The sequence below is a fragment of the Engraulis encrasicolus genome, chromosome 2 (assembly GCF_034702125.1).
Source record: "Engraulis encrasicolus isolate BLACKSEA-1 chromosome 2, IST_EnEncr_1.0, whole genome shotgun sequence".
Taxonomy (NCBI): domain Eukaryota; kingdom Metazoa; phylum Chordata; class Actinopteri; order Clupeiformes; family Engraulidae; genus Engraulis; species Engraulis encrasicolus.
The window spans coordinates 39545297-39562790 of NC_085858.1; the positions used below are offsets into that span (position 1 = coordinate 39545297).

General features: G+C 40.7%; 1 protein-coding gene across 1 annotated transcript in view; it reads right to left on the bottom strand.

The window, feature by feature from the left end:
• LOC134464470 (deleted in malignant brain tumors 1 protein-like) overlaps positions 1 to 9042 on the bottom strand; it is a 295644-nt gene extending 286602 nt beyond the window's left edge. Inside the window, 2 exon segments of the mRNA XM_063217911.1 lie at positions 8623 to 8676; positions 8781 to 9042. Coding sequence (XP_063073981.1) covers positions 8623 to 8676; positions 8781 to 9036 — 310 coding nt within the window. The 5' untranslated portion in view covers positions 9037 to 9042.
• Between the last annotated feature and the right edge of the window lie 8452 nt (positions 9043 to 17494).

Below are 17494 nucleotides of genomic sequence, written 5' to 3' on the forward strand. Positions count from 1 at the left end.
ATAATAGTAAATATTGTTTTACATCCACTATGTGCACATCTGTAGAACCACTTTAATATGGTCTTCCACATCATGGTGATATTGTTCAATTCTGTTAGTGATTTTTGTATTTTGAGTCAATTGAAATGATGATGCCAGTCCTTGGGACAGGCGTTTTTACAGGGTGTGGACAGGTTTATAGCCATGAAAAGTAATAAAATTACACTTAAATATTTCAAACAACTGTGTATTCGTGTGACAGACCCCTTGGCCATTACCTGGGTTCATTTTGTTTGTGAAAATTTAGTTGATTTTCAACAGAATTAATATTTTACTGCAGGGACATGTTTTTGCCAAACTTTCAAGAATCAGTGATGTTTCATTTAGTCTGGCCCCGATGAACGATACATCCAAAGATTGTTGATGAGAACAACTAAACCCTTTGTCTTTCAAACCGTGCCTGTGCCAATAGGCCAGCGCTCTGACCAATCTGCGGCAACTTTGTTGTTGTTGTGCTTTCCCATCGTCGCGAGTTCGTCACCACTCCCTCAAAACCCTGCCCGCTTTGATTTAAAACACATCTCTGCGTTGTGATTGGTTTGGCAGATTCTGGGCATAGTGGCAAAATTGAATCATTATGGGAGGCTAGACCACTCGCAGGTTAAAAAAAAAAAAAATTGACCGCCAGCGGGTGGCGCTAGTTTACAAGGCTAATTTATCTGAGTAACCAGGAGACCTGTGTACTTGTCTTGTTGATCTGACTCTGCACTGGACGGATCACATTTGTGGTGGGTCCTTGTTGGGTTTTAAGCATTTTTCAGAATCAACAGTCTATCTTATTAGGTACAATGGATTAAATGGTGTAACGGCTGTGCAATATCATATGCTAGTGTTGTACTTACTTTTTCTTTTGACACCTCTGTTAAAACTTTCCGTATTTGTTTCAGGGAGAAACATTTTCATGAAGGACACAAATCTGACAAAGGTGGCCATGACTATCACTGTTTCTCAAAGTGAAGTATGCGGCCCTGGTAGTGCCAAAGCCTTGAAGTTGTGCACTCGCAAGAAGAGGCTCAAAATCTCACAAGGATTTCAAATGATCAAGAATGAAATAGAATGAAATAGGAAAGGATTTTTGGGTAGCCATGCCTTCTGAAATTAATTACTCTCCCAGACAGAGTGACTAGACTAGAGTTCACACAGGTCGGACGAGAGTCCGGCTAATAATTTCCATTCTGAAGTGAAGCAGGCTAGCATTGGTGTCTGAAGGGGGCAAAATATTCAGTAGCCTATATAAAGCATTGTTTTTTATATATATAATATGCAGTGCACTCGTGCACACACACTGTAAATCTACTGTTTTGTTTTCCTATGCAGCAGGTCCTTACAGCATTACTATCACACAATGCTGTTGCATTGTAACATTTGTCAATATTCCATAATGGTGCACTCCTGCGTCTGATAGGCTCACATTGCAAGACTTGGCAGACTCTTTCATCCAAAGCAAAATAGTTGTAGCATTAATGCAGGATTCAGTGATGAGTTGGTGAAGTTGGAGTTGGAGAGAAATGTTGCGCAGATAAGACAATTTTACTTATTTGTCGATCTCAGAATTTTCAGTGTAGCTCGCGAAACTGAGCGAAACTCATATATGGCGAGAGCTAGGTTGCAATTCCCAAGTATCATAATCTGCGAAAATATTGTTATTGCCTCTCGCCTCAAAACTCACGGTTTACGAAACGTTTGTTTGCTGGCAGGGATTCATTCATCCAGTTTAGTGACAGTCAACTAACATGCCATTTGGCTGTAAATTGTGGCTGTACTATTTGGCTGCATGCGTGATGTGTTTCAAAACTTTTTTTCATAGTGGCGCGATGTAAATGCCATGTTTTCGGAGCATACGAGGTGCATGGGTTCGGAAATGTTTGTCTCAGCGTTTTCACACCTGGTCCTGGTCAGCCGCCTAAGCGAACTCAGAGTAGTGACTCAGCATTTTTGCCGCATATGTGAACGCTCCAAAGCGTACCCAGACTCCATGGAAGCGAACTGTGCACTGAGACCTTAGTCGACGTGGTCTCAGTTCGGTTCGCTTATGAGTTCTGACAAGTTACACTTGTGACTAGGTGTAATCACTTAAGGAGGGCTCTAGAGCTGGGATTCCTAACCTTTTTGACGTCAAGGCCCATTTTTTCCAGTGCAGTGTCCCGGGGCCCATATGTATATATTATTATATTACATTATATTAGACTATATTATATTATATTATATTATATGATATGATATTATATTATGATAACATAATATAATATAGGCTTATAATAGTGATATAAATTATAAATTTGTTTAAAGGTGCTTAACGAGGCCGGGGAAAACATCCCTCACTTTATATCTCATCACCTCGATGAACTGCCTCCTGTAACCTACAACATTGACGTTTCCTGTATGCTGTGGACATTGGAACGTGTAAGCACGGACATATCATCCCTGAAGCAAGTGGTGTGTGCGGAAACGCCAAATTGTGATGATCTGCGCTCGATAGCAACCGGTCTAAATCAGCGGCTGTGTGCTGTTGAGAAGGGTGTGGACTCCCCGCGATGAAGGCGGCCCCGTCATCGGGCAGGGAGGAGGCCGCGAATCTAGGAGTGGACGACGCGAGGCGTGTGCCTGGGTTAAGTGGCGCTATTCCGACATGGCGCTATTCCGACGTTAATGTCTATTGTCGGAATACCGACACGTTTTCCACCGTCCGCCGCTATTCCTACATGCCGCTATTCCAACATCCCTAACCTTAACCCTAACCTTAACCCTAACCCTAACCCCTGAAAAGTGTAATAGCGGAATAGCGGCCTGTCGGAATAGCGGCCTGTCGGAATAACGCTATGTCGGAATAGCGATTGCCCCCCGGGTGCCTGAGGACAAGGAGCATGGACTCTGCAGTAAACACGGCAGGAGGAAACACAAACCAACTCCCTATACTGCCTGCTTCTCCGCCTTATAGCAGTGTAGTCAAGAAGGGGCGACAACGACAGCACCTGACAGATAAAGCGGCAACCCAGATTCACCCCAAACCACGTTTGAACTCAACTCGGAGGGAGAGGAAAAGTGGTGTCGTTGGAACCAGTGCGTGTGTATCTATACGGGTCGTTAAGAGCAAGCTGGTGAGTGTCTTCGCTTCAAGATTTTCCCCTGATGTAGACTCGGAAGAATTGACTTGTTACCTAAAAGGCAAACTACACCGGGACATGACTTGCCAAAAGATGGACAGTGCTCAAAAACAATTTAACTCATTTAAAGTTACTGCGGAGTGCGACAAAGTCGAGGAAATGTATGACCCAGAGCTTTGGCCAGAGGGAATCTGTGCGCCGCTTCTATGAAGCACGAAAAACAGTGGACCTTAAAACTCTTGGGATGGCTGGGAGCAATAATGAGTCTGGGGCCAGGGTTTCTGCTGCGGGCAATGCTGGACGTCAATAACCATGGAAATAGTGGCCTGCGTCTAGGACAGAGCGATAGTGACAAAGCGCGACACATTGTGACTGACCAACTCTTCGACAGTGCGGATATAGTAAGCATACAAGAGACCCTGTTGCCCAAACAAGACCTCGACAAACTTAATTCGTTGCATAAGGACTTCTATGGGGCAGGGGAATCCACAACTGATTTAAGTTTGGGGATACAACGTGGCCGAATTCCTGGTGGGGTCGCTATATTCTGGCAAAATTTGCCTATGGTAGAAATAAGTTTATAATTTTAAATGTTTACACTCCCTATGAATGCAACCAGAATGAAAATGAATTTCTCAACAGACTAGCATTCATTAGTTCTTTTATTAAAGAAAGTGAATGTACATGTATTTTTGTTTTGGGTGATCTGAATGCTGACATCTCGGACAATCAGTCGTTGTTTGGACAGCATCTAGAGCTCTTTTGTCAACACAGTAAATTAGTGCTTTCCAGCAAAGTGTTACTGCCTGCAAATAGCTATACATATATCAGTGAGGCATGGCATACGACATCCTGGCTGGACCACTGTATATGCACAGCTGATGCACATGACTGCTTATCTGATGCTAAAATTCTCTATGATCTGTCTATAGCAGACCACATTCCTGTCTCTATGGTATTAAACCGGAGCTGTCTACCAGAACACTCTTGCAGTGATAGACGTTAACATACATGAAGGAAAATAGATTGGGCAAAGCTCTCTGAATATGACATTTGGAAATATAATGCACTAACGGATAACAGTCTCAGAAGTGTTCATATTCCACATGAAGTATTCTCTTGTGATGTAAACTGCCAAAATCTGGACCACCAGAATAATCTATTTAATATGTATGAAAACATAGTGAAGTGTTTGATCAATGATGGTAAGGTCTTTACTCAAAGTAAGAAAAAACAAAATACTAGGCCTGGATGGAATGAGTATGTGCTGCAGCTCCCTTCTGAGGCTAAAAAAGCTTTCAGAAACTGGGTAGCTGCTGGTAAAGCGAGATATGGCCCTGAGTTCGAGCATAAGAAGACCACTAATGCCAGTTTTAAGTATGCTGTGCGGTATGTGAAAAGGAATGAGCAAATGATAAGAGCTAACTCCATGGCTAAAAAACTGTGTCATAATAATGTACAGGATTTCTGGAAAGAGGTTAAGGTTATTAATAACAGTAAGATGCCTTTACCATCTACTGTAAACGGTATATCTGGGGATGGAGATGTTGAGAGTTATGGGCAAAGCATTTTGAAGACATTTTTAACTGTGTTGACAGTGCTGCTTTTAGAGTTGGTGATGTTATATTTGATGATGGCACAGTCATTAGACCAGATAAAGCCAGTGGTCCTGACCAAATTACTGCTGAGCATCTGAAATATGCTAGCTTTAGACTTTCAGTGCTACTGGCCTTGTGTTTCTCAGGCCTGCTAGCCCATGGTGTATTACCTGACTCTTTGTTATCTGTACTATTGGGACCAGTGGTTAAAGATAAAACATGTAAAGCATCTAGACAATTATAGACCAATTGCAAATAATTGTAAATAAAGCAAAATACTTAGGTCATATACTTAGAAATGACTTATGTGATGATGATGATGACATTCAGCGTCAGTGTTGTAAGCTGTGCGGTATGTGAAAAGGAATGAGCAAATGATAAGAGCTAACTCCATGGCTAAAAAACTGTGTCATAATAATGTACAGGATTTCTGGAAAGAGGTTAAGGTTATTAATAACAGTAAGATGCCTTTACCATCTACTGTAAACGGTATATCTGGGGATGGAGATGTTGAGAGTTATGGGCAAAGCATTTTGAAGACATTTTTAACTGTGTTGACAGTGCTGCTTTTAGAGTTGGTGATGTTATATTTGATGATGGCACAGTCATTAGACCAGATAAAGCCAGTGGTCCTGACCAAATTACTGCTGAGCATCTGAAATATGCTAGCTTTAGACTTTCAGTGCTACTGGCCTTGTGTTTCTCAGGCCTGCTAGCCCATGGTGTATTACCTGACTCTTTGTTATCTGTACTATTGGGACCAGTGGTTAAAGATAAAACATGTAAAGCATCTAGACAATTATAGACCAATTGCAAATAATTGTAAATAAAGCAAAATACTTAGGTCATATACTTAGAAATGACTTATGTGATGATGATGATGACATTCAGCGTCAGTGTTGTAAGCTATGCGAATATGCTGGCAAGTAAGTTTCAAAGATGTTAAAATTTCTCTTTTTAGAACCTACTGCACTCCATTATACACTGCTCATCTTTGGTCTAACTACAGTGAGGCAAAGAGTAACAATATAAAGGTGGCCTATAATGATGCTTTTAGAATTCTGATGAGGGCCACAAGATGGGAAAGCACAAGCTCTCTCTTTGTCAATGCAAATGTGCCCACATTTCAGGCATTAATGAGGAAGCTCATCTATAAATATATATGTAGGTTAAATGAGTCAAGTAATGGTATCATAATGGGATTGTGCAATGTAAAGGAAAGTGCCACTCAGTTGAGATCTGACATATGGAAACACTGGAAAAAGCAACTGTATGACTGTATGACTGTGGATGTTTTATATGTTTGTTTTTGTTGTTTCTTTTATAATGTATATTTATGTCTTGTAGATAATCTGGAACCTGTTGAATAAACTTTGTTGAATAAACTTTTTTCTGTTGAATAAAGTTATATATAAATAAATAGGTTGATTATTTAAGTATTTTTTCCACAAGGAATAGCCCTATATTAATTAATGCTATTGTTAATGTCATTTAATCTCACTCATCATATTCACTCACAGTTTAGCAACTCAGGGTCATTCACACATTTGAATGCCTCTCTGACAGCTCAAAGTTTGCGAGACAGCTCTTGAATTGCGCTTTGTAATGAATCTGTTCATCATAAAATGAAGAAGCTTTTTTATACAAGTGGAAACGCAGCGCAGGAACAACAGAAATTCCAGAGCCGGACGGAAAACTTTTCTGTATCACGCAAAATTTGGACTGTCAGGACTGTCATGTTGGGGACACTTGGACAAGTATAAGGGATAAAGATTCAGTAACTTCAATTGTTATGAGTAGCCTAACCACACCGCTGAACACCTTTTTCTAACTACTAGAACATGAGGATAGTATGACACAGAAGACGTCGCCAAATCAGCTGGGAACCGTAACGGGTTGGTAATTTCTCTTTTTTCAAATAGGCTAGCCCACTGCAAAGGGTGTTACCACCACAGGCTGTTACTGTCTTGTTCTTAATGATACTCCCCCAACAACAAAAACGCGGGGTGTGGCCATTGCGTTATGACAGAGTTGCGTTTGAGGGAAAAGACGCACACTAAGTCTTTGATAAGCGGTCCCACGGCCCAAGCGGCCCAATGGTGCGAAACTGAAAGTTGACTGCGGCCCTGGAGGTTGTGGGCCGCGGCCCTATGGTTAAGAATCCCTGCTCTAGAGGACCGGGTGTAATAAAAAAAGAAGACTGACACACCATAAAAGCCTACCAGGACCAGAAAGATCAGACAGTTCTTTTTGTAATACACTCACAATATGAACAAAAACAGAACTGAGTCCCTTTGCTGTCGGTTCGCTTTTTGGTCCACTTAAAGAGGACTGAGTTTGGTTCACTTAAAGGGGACCTGGGGCCTCATGTACGAAGTTCACTTACGGACAAAAAAGTTACTTAAGTTGTTTTCCACGGCCACGGTCAGATGTACTAAAACAGACTAGACGTGGAAAACTGCGGATCTCCACGCGAATTTCAGGGCTGCTGTGGAAGTTTCCGTAAGCGTGGAAGTTGCCGTAAGTGGTGCATTGCGTTTTTTGGCGGCACACAGAGGCATGCAGCACAACTACACATTGTACGCGGTCGGAAATATTGCAGAGATGCAGCCAGTTAAACGTGGATTTTAATGTTGAGGCGCATGATTTAAAAAAGAAGATGAAGAAAACCACCTCAACCATATTATTGTTGAGGCAGCTGGTTAAAATGAAGCGGACTCATGAAACTATCCTGGAATTACAACGAAATTGGATGCCCATCAACAGCATTATTTGGCAACTATTAAACATTGAATAGCCTATTTTCTGGATCTGCAATGCGTCTTCTCACATTTGTTGGGAACATCCTCACCGCAGTGCTTGTCTTTCTCTTTTAATAAGGCTACTGTAAAATTAGTCCTTCAATTGACAAGTGATTTTTATAGGCTAACTGAGTTGGCTGCAAGTTATTCATAGGCTACATGTGGCGTAGCCTGTGTAGGCCTACATGTGTCATCTTTCAGAGTTATAACCGACATAAATGTTTATTTCTCTGAAGCCTTGTCGACTGCCTAATCGCAATGTGTTTTGATGTAATGCCTTTTAAATATCAATTGTTGGGGAACCTGCATTGTACTGCAGTATAACATGACAGTTTTTTCTGTAGTCTTCACATTAAGTAGGCCTATTACCAATGCCTGATTTTATACACGTCAAAGTAATTGTGTTAGGCTATTGAGTGCAGCCTTTTTCATTTTAAATTGGCTACATCCGAAACAGCGCCTTCACCTCGCATTATGATTTCCCGCGTTCCCCTTCCCGCGTTCCCTTTACAGTTTTTTCAACCAATGAATGCACATGAATGGGTCTGTTCATACTAATTAGAATATTCATATGGAATATTTAAGGGAGGAGGCAGGGCGGAGACTTGGGCCCGCTTGTGCTCGTGCATGTGCGCAAGATTTCACGGCAAAACCTGGTTACGCACTTATTGATACATCCGGATATTTTTGTCCGTAAGTAACTTTCAAGATTTTCGCGCCCGCACTTTCTTGGTAGGAAATCCACGCACTTCTTTGTACATGAGGCCCCAGGTGTGAAAACCCTATCTGACGGAGCGACACACATTTCTTTCTGTTCATTCAACAAGCAGTTCTTGGTTCTCAGCGTTGGAACTCAGCCGCTGCTTCCATTAACTGCTCGTCTGCGCTTCTCGCTGAAGTGCGCTGGTCAGACTCAGCAAAGCAAGTGAGATGCGGTGCCAGAGATTAATTTAATATATGATTGGCTCCGGACAGAATCGTCTCAGAGTCCGGACCCAGACCGGAGTCCGCTGTTGTGTGGCCCCCGGTTTAATTCATTGAAATGCTCATGGTTCAAAGGTGTCTGATCTGATCACTGACCTGGTGCGCTTGGAGATGGGATTGCTGAAACAGGAGTTGTTAGCAGGGTCATATCTGCAGGGCATATGGGTGTTACTAGATATAAACAAGAAAATACAGAAAGATGATACTAAAATTGGCACAGAAACAGTGTGCTACAGTTGATAAGAGAGGTGTACCTGCACAGTATGCATAATGGCATACTGTAGTGGCCACTAGTTCATAAACTGCGTAGTTTCCGGGACACATTTTCACACGGATTGGCGGCGACTTGTGGCTGCAACAACTTCGCCAGTTTCCACACACCTCCCTGGTCACAATCCCGTCCTCTAGATCGGGGTGTGGACTTTTCAGCCACAGGGGCCCATGAGTACCACAGCGTTTTTTAGGCACACAGCTTTCTGGCATGCGGACACTGCGGCCCTGATGGAACATGCGGTACCAGCCCTGCCATTCGACGTTACGATCACACTTGAGGGCTGACTGGTCCTGGTTGGTAGTGGCCCTCCAGGTGTCATTCAGCGCAGTGTAGTGGTCACATGGGTCTTCCTGTTTGCTCTCAGCTGGCACAGTGTGAAGGGACATGTAGAAAGTTGATATAAAACTTGAGCATGTGCGTGCGCTATAACATAGCATTATGTAATAGCGTAATAAATGATTACATAATGCTGTGACAAATTCCGCATTTTGTAATAATTTTTGCGTTTCTCATCTTGTAATAAATTATTACATAATGCTTAATTACGAATTGCGGCTGCAACTTTTTATTTAATGGAAAAAAAAGTAAGAATATTTTTAAAGGAACTATATTGACTGCCAACATGAATGCACAAATAAAATACCATCACAGAAAGGCTGTGGCACTCGGGAGCAAAGATTTTGAGGGATTGATTATTGATCTATTGCAATATTGAATTATCAAAATTGTAGGCATATATGGCCTATTTCTGTAATGTAGAGTTCTGTGAAATCATTGCACAAGTTATGAGATCATGACATACCGATAGTCAATAAGCAAACTATGGCACTCCAACAATGACAGCTGTTTAAAAAAATGCCCATAAACACAACACTTGATTAAAGCACATGATGCAGACATTGAACAGTTTTGCAAGCGGAAAAGTTAATTCTAGATGGACCTTCTAGGAGACATGTGAAACTGTCTTCTGATTACAGAGTGGAAAATATTTCATCCTTTTTTAAAATAATGGAGTCATGCACCCTCCAGGTTATAAAGAAAATTAGTATTTCAGCTTGATTTAGTGGTCAGTCTGAAAGACCAACATGATCTCTCAGAATTCTGTGCTCCTGGACACGGATGTTTGGGACACGAAATCCGTGCTCCTGGACACAGATTTTGCCAAAATTCCGTGCTCCTGGACACAGAATTGTTTTCCGTGATGGACACACGGAAGTGCTCTCTCTATACTCCCACAGCTCTATGTTTCCAATGTCTTCTGTTTTCTCAGGATTTTCCAAATATCAAATATTTTTTCTCAAAAAACATTTCTTACTGACAGGTTAGGTTTAGGGATTGTTTTGGTCTGGGCACGGGTCATGGGTAAAATAATAGAGAAAATTGTTTTTAACCAATTAACTGCCTTTCTAATGTCTAATAGCTACCTTGATAAGTCTCAATCAGGTTTCCGTGCCTACCACAGTACTGACACAGCTCTTATTAAAGTTATGAATGACATAAGAATGAATTCTGATGCTGGCAAATCATCTGTCTTGGTGCTACTCGACTTAAGTGTCGCTTTCGATACAGTTGATCATGCCATACTATTACATAGACTGGAACACTGGGTTGGCTTAACAGGCATAGCGATCAACTGGTTAAAATCGTACTTACAACAAAGAAGTTTTTTGTCGCCATTGGAAGACATACCTCATCACCGCTGTCTCTGAACTGTGGGGACCCCCAGGGCTCCATTCTGGGACGACTACTGTTCAATCTGTAAATGCTGCCACTGGGACACATTATCGAGAATAACTCCATAAATTACCATAGCTATGCGGATGATAACCAACTCTACTTATCTATGTCCCCCAATGACTACACCCCCCTTGAATCACTCTATCATTGCATGGGCCAAATTAACAAATGGATGTCTTACAATTTCCTCCAGCTGAACACAGATAAAACTGAAGTAATATTTGGGAAAAGAGAGGAGAGACAAAAGATTGCTACTATCCTTGAAACGAAGGGACTGAAAGCAAGGGATACAGTTAACAATCTTGGGGTCCTCATAGACAGTGACCTAAACTTCGACAGTCACATGAAAGCTATTACTAAGTCTGCATTTTATCACATACAAAACGTCTCTAAATTTAGGGGCCTTATGTCTAAACATGATCTGGAGAAGCTAATACATGCCTTCATTTCTAGTAAGGTTGATTACTGTAACAGTCTTTTTACAGGCCTCCCCAAAAAGACCATCAAACAGCTTCAACTTGTACAAAATGCAGCAGCAAGGGTTCTTACAAAAGCAAGGAAGTTCGACCACATTACTCCAATTTTAAGATCGCTGCATTGGCTCCCAGTAAGCTACAGAATTGATTTTAAGGCAATGCTACTTGTGTTTAAATCATTAAATGGAATGGGACCCACATATCTACTGGATATGTTTCAGCTGTATGCACCAACCAGGTCACTAAGGTCAACGGAGAAGAATTTGCTGGTGATTCCAAAAGTCAAAACAAAGCATGGAGAGGCAGGCTTTAGCTTCTATGCTTCAAAGCTTTGGAACCAGCTTCCAGATGACGTAAAAATGCACCCACTATTGATAGCTTTAAATCTAGACTCAAGACAAAGCTGTTCTTAGATTCTTTCCCCTAGCTTAAATCCTTGTTTTTTTATTTTTATGTTTATTTTATTTTTTGATTTTATTATTATCATTATTATTATTATTATTATTATACCTTATGTTTTATCTTAATGTTTTAAATGTTCGTTGACACTAATTTATTTCCTTCTTTCTTCCCTGTATCCTTTCTGTTTGCATTTGTTAATTTTGTGAAACACATTGAGTTGCACCTGTGTATGAAATGCGCTATACAAATAAACTTGCCTTGCCTTGCCTTGGGCACAGTTAGTATTCTTTTATTTATTATATGAATTTGATTGCTTATCAACCAACTGGAAAAGGTATTTCTCAAAAATATGTCTTTAATGACAGGTTAAGGTTAGGGACTGTTTGGGTCAGGGCACAACTTAAATTGCTATACTCATGACCAGTGTGACGTTTTCCATGTGCGTTACGCCCATTTGTGGGGGAGAACAACCCATGCAAGTCAATTGGTGATGTTGGGGTTTAATAAACGAAAGATACGGACCTGCAGACTAGCGATGTTCACACGCAACATGCCGAAAACGTGTTGTGTTGCCGGCCGTTCAAATAATATAGCCAAACAGCCGTGGCTGAAGCATGGAATGTGTTCACTTAGGCTGGCCGATGTAGCATGTAAGTCAATGAGACATTCGGTGTGATTTCACCCATAAAGGGGCGTAACGCAAATTTCAGAGCAAAGTACCCGGATGACCGTTCATGAGTATAGCATTATTTTGTTTAGGATTAGAATTTGGTCATGGCCAGCGTGCTCTTCTTTGCTGCGACGTGCTGGGGAGGAAGCATCAGGATGAGAGATGCTGGACGCCTTGACAGACTGGTGAGGAAGGCGGGATCAGTGGTGGGCATGGAACTGGAGACACTTACCTCAATAACCGAGAGCAGAACACTGAGCAGACTAGACTCTATTATGGACTATCAGCATCACCCCCTTAACACCACCTTCACTAACCAACTGAGTCTGTTCAGCCACAGACTCCGTGCTTTCACCTGCAGGACTGACAGACTAAGGAAGTCCTTTGTCCCATGGGCAATTCAGCTGTTTAACAACACACAGAAGGACACTAAGAAGAACATCATCATAGGGGACTGGACTGCCTGAGATGCCAGAGCTGGCCCAGCCCGGGAAACCTCTTGGTGTGTGTGTGTGTGTGTGTGTGTGTGTGTGTGTGTGTGTGTGTGTGTGTGTGTGTGTGTGTGTGTGTGTGTGTGTGTGTGTGTGTTTGCCTAATACACTTACCTGTACTTTACTGTGACATTGTGAGATTTTTCAACCCCAATCATACTCTGTACACTGCCTACTTCTACATACTATACTATATCATAGATGTATCCATCAACACTTGTTCCAGGTCATGTCTACCTTAACTGACAGAGTATGTTTTTTTTCTGCATTGGTCTATCTCAACTCACAGAATGTCTTTTTGCACAGTTACCTTTTCTACTTTTATTATCTCTACTATTTTATTTTATTTTCCCCGCCCTGATGACTATTTCTGTGTTATTTGTGTCTTGAAATGTCCATGTGGGCTTTTGTGTATTTGTGTATTTATGTAAGCTACTGGATACCTGAATTTCCCCCTGGGGATCAATAAAGTTACTCTACTCTACTCTACTATATTTTTGAATGATTGAGTTAACTCAGTGCTGTGGGAATGAAAGCACTTCTGTGTGTCCATCACGGGGGGGAAATCTGTGTCCAGGAGCACGGAATTTTGGCAAAAATCTGTGTCCAGGAACACGGATTTCGTATCCCAAACATCTGTGTCCAGGAGCACGGAATTCTGGAGATCAGGTTGGAAAGACAGCATATATGATGGTAAGGGAGTGCAGTGGTGCTTTGATTATGGTCTTCTTACTCATGTAGAGCATTAAAATGAATGCTGAATGACTTTAAACAGCATACATAGCTACCAAGGCATTATATTTTGGAGCACAGCCTTTAGATATTGCCCATAATGATGGGACATTTCAATCTCTACTGTGTTACAATAGTGTGGTTCCATCATAAGAGTAAACGGGTGACAAACATGTTTTCTTGCAGTCAGGATATGACACATATTAAGAATAACAAGAAGGGAGACAAATTGAAGAACACACCTATCAGTTGAGCTGCTGAAATCATGTCTCAACCATCACAATCTATTTTTCTGAATAAAATCATGCCATTAGAACAAGTATTTAACTGTTAAATATCTTCTTGTGTTGTATTTAGTCTTATCTAACATAAAAAGCATTTTATTGACCCTGTCCCAACTTTTTTGGGATTTGTTGCAAGGGTGAAATTTAAATTTAACAAGGGTGAAATTTAAATTTAAAATTTGACTTTAACAACTGATATGTTGTCTGTACACTATGCTCTACCTCAGTGGTTCTTAACCTGGGGTGCGGGCACCCCCTGGGGGTGCGCCAGAGAATTCAGGGGGAGCGCGGAATTTTGTTTGTGTTGAGGTTGTGACCAAAATTCTGCTTCCAAACATTTTAATTAGGCCAAATCAAGACCAAATTAAAACATGATTTGGTTCCCATGTAAAGTCATTAAAGTATATATTAATGTCTAAAGCTAGAATCATTGTAATTAATCACTCAGATCATTTTTTAGTGCGTATGCACGCGTAGACGCTTGGGTTGGGAGTGCACGGCTTGTCTTGGGCACTGGTTAGGGGTGCTTCAAGAAAAAAAGGTTAAGAACCACTGCTCTACCTTATTAACATATTGAATGTTTTGAAAATGCCATTATTTTGATTTTATTCACAAAATACCAAGTGTCCCAACTTTTTTGGAATCCGCTTTGTATGCCTCACCCGTGCAAAGGGGCAGCCCTCAATGGGGCCCCTGGGGAGCAGTGCGGCGGGACGGTACCATGCTCAGGGTACCTCAGTCATAGAGGAGGATGGGGAAGAGCACTGGTTGATAACTTACCCCACCAACCTGGCGGGTCGGGAGTCGAACCGGCAACCTTTGGGCTACAAGTCTGACGCCCTAACATCTTAACCATGACTGCCCTGTGCTTACCCATGGCTACCCTATATGTGCCTACTGAATCCAGGTGCAGAGAAAACACATCCATATTTATAGAGTATTACATAATGCACCATGTTATTACATTTCCACCAAAAAAAAGTTGCAGCCGCACTTCGTAATAAATTATACATTATGTAATAATTTATTACAAGATGAGAACAATGTTTTACGAAAAATGTATTACGAAATGCGGACATTATTACGAAATGCGGAAATTGTCACCGCAGTAATAATTTATTACACTATTACATAATGCGGTGTTACACGTGCACACACACACACACACACACACACACACACACACACACACACACACACACACACACACACACACACACACACACACACACACACACACACACACACACACACATTACAATGGCACATGCTGCAGTGCAGACATCTGCCAAAGACGATCAGTTTTAGCCTCTGGCACACATGAACAAAATAACAATATCAATTGTATTTGTATAGCACATTGTGTTTGTATAGCACATTATCATACACAATTGACGTTCTATATTCTTAAGAAAGAGGAGAAAGAAGGAAACATGCTATATAGTATTATCTAAGACTGTAATTAACTCCACAAATGAATCAAAGATGAAGACAGAGCTGTTTTTAATTTCTTTTTAAAGCATGTCACTGTTGGAATACAGGTAGTTCACATTTCAGCAGAAAGACACTTCCATCATTCAGCAGCATAAGGACTACATGCAGGGGCGGTTCTAGACCTAAGATACCAGGGGGTGCAGAGGCAGGGCCATTATTTTTTCAGTGGGGCACATAAATTGGCAAAAGAGAGACAGTTTTAATGTTATGAATGTATAATATCATGTTGTGGCGATTGGCTGTTCAGCACAGGGGCCACAACAGGGGCCAGAAGGAAATCTACAAGGGCCCTGGCCCACCCTGGCCCCTGTCTAGAACTGCCATTTTATCCTGCCTGTATTTTACCCTGGGCACCACTAATAGTATTGCTCTAGCATATCTACAATGTACCTTACATGTATTTAACATCATTGAGTGACTTGAACACAATGAGTTTCAAATGTCTATAGATAAAGATAGGCTGTGCGAACCTGTGCAAATGTTGCCCAATTTCAATTTGTTGTGAACATAGTCAACACACACACACACACACACACACACACACACACACACACACACACACACACACACACACACACACACACACACACACACACACACACACACACATACACACACACAGACACACAGACGCATACACAGAGAAAAATGTCTTTTGTTATGACTGTAGCAAATGGAACTCACCAACACGTGTGGCACAAAGGAGCAGAACCACTGTGGAGACAGAGGATTTCACATGCTGCATTAGAGTGAATACCAATACATGTCATGACATTTTGCTAATTCATATTTCAGTGTATTATTGTTTATTATTGTTATTATTGTTAACATGAAATGCCTACAGTATTGACTTAAGGATCTATCTTACGTTATTAGTTTTGTGGTAATCAAGATAATGTTGTTATTCCATTGCATTGCCTTATTAAATTAAGAGATCATTGATTGATCTTTGATCCAATCTTCTGATGTCAATGAGCCCGTTTACATTACCACACTAATCGGGTTATTGGAATAAACAAGTTATTGGAGTAAACTGTTTATCATCGTTTACATGCAGTCAGTCGGTTGGTTGTGTTCCACTCAAGTGTGTGACACTTACAAGGAATTCAAAGCTTGTGATTGGCTACCAACTATAGAATGTCAATAACCCGATTATCACCTGATTAAGGTGCTTACTCTTAACTTGAGAAATCAGTTTGTGTTAACCAAAAACCTACCTGTGCGAATCTGATTTCTCATAGGGCCTAAGCCCATTACTGCCATACATTGATTATTATAAACTGTATTCAATATTCTGTTTATATGAGCAATTGAATGAACCAATTACTCCAAAAACCTGATTATGAGTGGTTTTTTCATGTGTGTATGAACAGGTCCAAAAATAGCCTACCTTAAAAAAAAAAAGAAAATAGCTGTTTATACATGGCGCTTGTTTCGCTGATCGGAATAGATCTGATTCGATTAGTCTGATCGGAATGAAGTGTATACATTAAACCCCTTAGCGCAGCACTATGGCTCTCTGTAATGTCACAGCAATGTTGTTATGATGTAGTTAAGCATGTTCAGCAAGTGAATAGGGTCGCCGGCGACCCCTGCTGCAGTAAGAGGCTACGTGACCTCGAATGTTCGAATACCTGCCACGTGCGGTAACCATGGACCGTGGTTAGTAACAGGCCTGGTTATATGGTTGAAACTGAGATAGACATGGAAGTATCTGTTGCTTTATTTCTGTTGCGGACTACACCACCTCTTGTATTCCGATTAGAATTCTGATCCGATCAAAGAAATCTATTCCGATCGGGCCGTATACAAGGGGATTCCTGATCGGATTTTAAAAATATTCCTATTCTAATGGGATCAGAAGTGTCCATGTATACACAGCTAATGTGTTTGTTACAGTAATGTCTTTTAAAGGGATCAAGTATGGATGTTCATGAGTTTGGTAAGACACATTCTGTTCTGAAAACATCTGTTGTGGGTGGCCAAGAAAAATGTAACTGCTATAACCACTACATCACACTTCATATTCTTTTTTCTCCATAAAACCATGTAGTGGGTCGTATTAGGCTCAATCATTTCAAATTGGTGTTAAAGTTAATGGAAGGAAAAGGTGTAAGGATATGTTTTGAAATCCAAGAATTTTATCATTTCAGTAAGCATGCAATACGTCTTTTAAAAGATTAGTAAGCATAACCTCATGCTGAAATAATGTTTGTATTTAATTTCAAATATTAAAGCTGCTTTCACTTCAAGTGAATTGTTAAATTGGTTCTTAATATACAGTACATTAGTTATAATACTTATTATTATTATTATTATTATTATTATTATTAACAACAACAACAATAATAATTTCATTTGTACAGCAAAAATTCATATATAAGATGTAGCTGAAAGTGTTCTAAAAT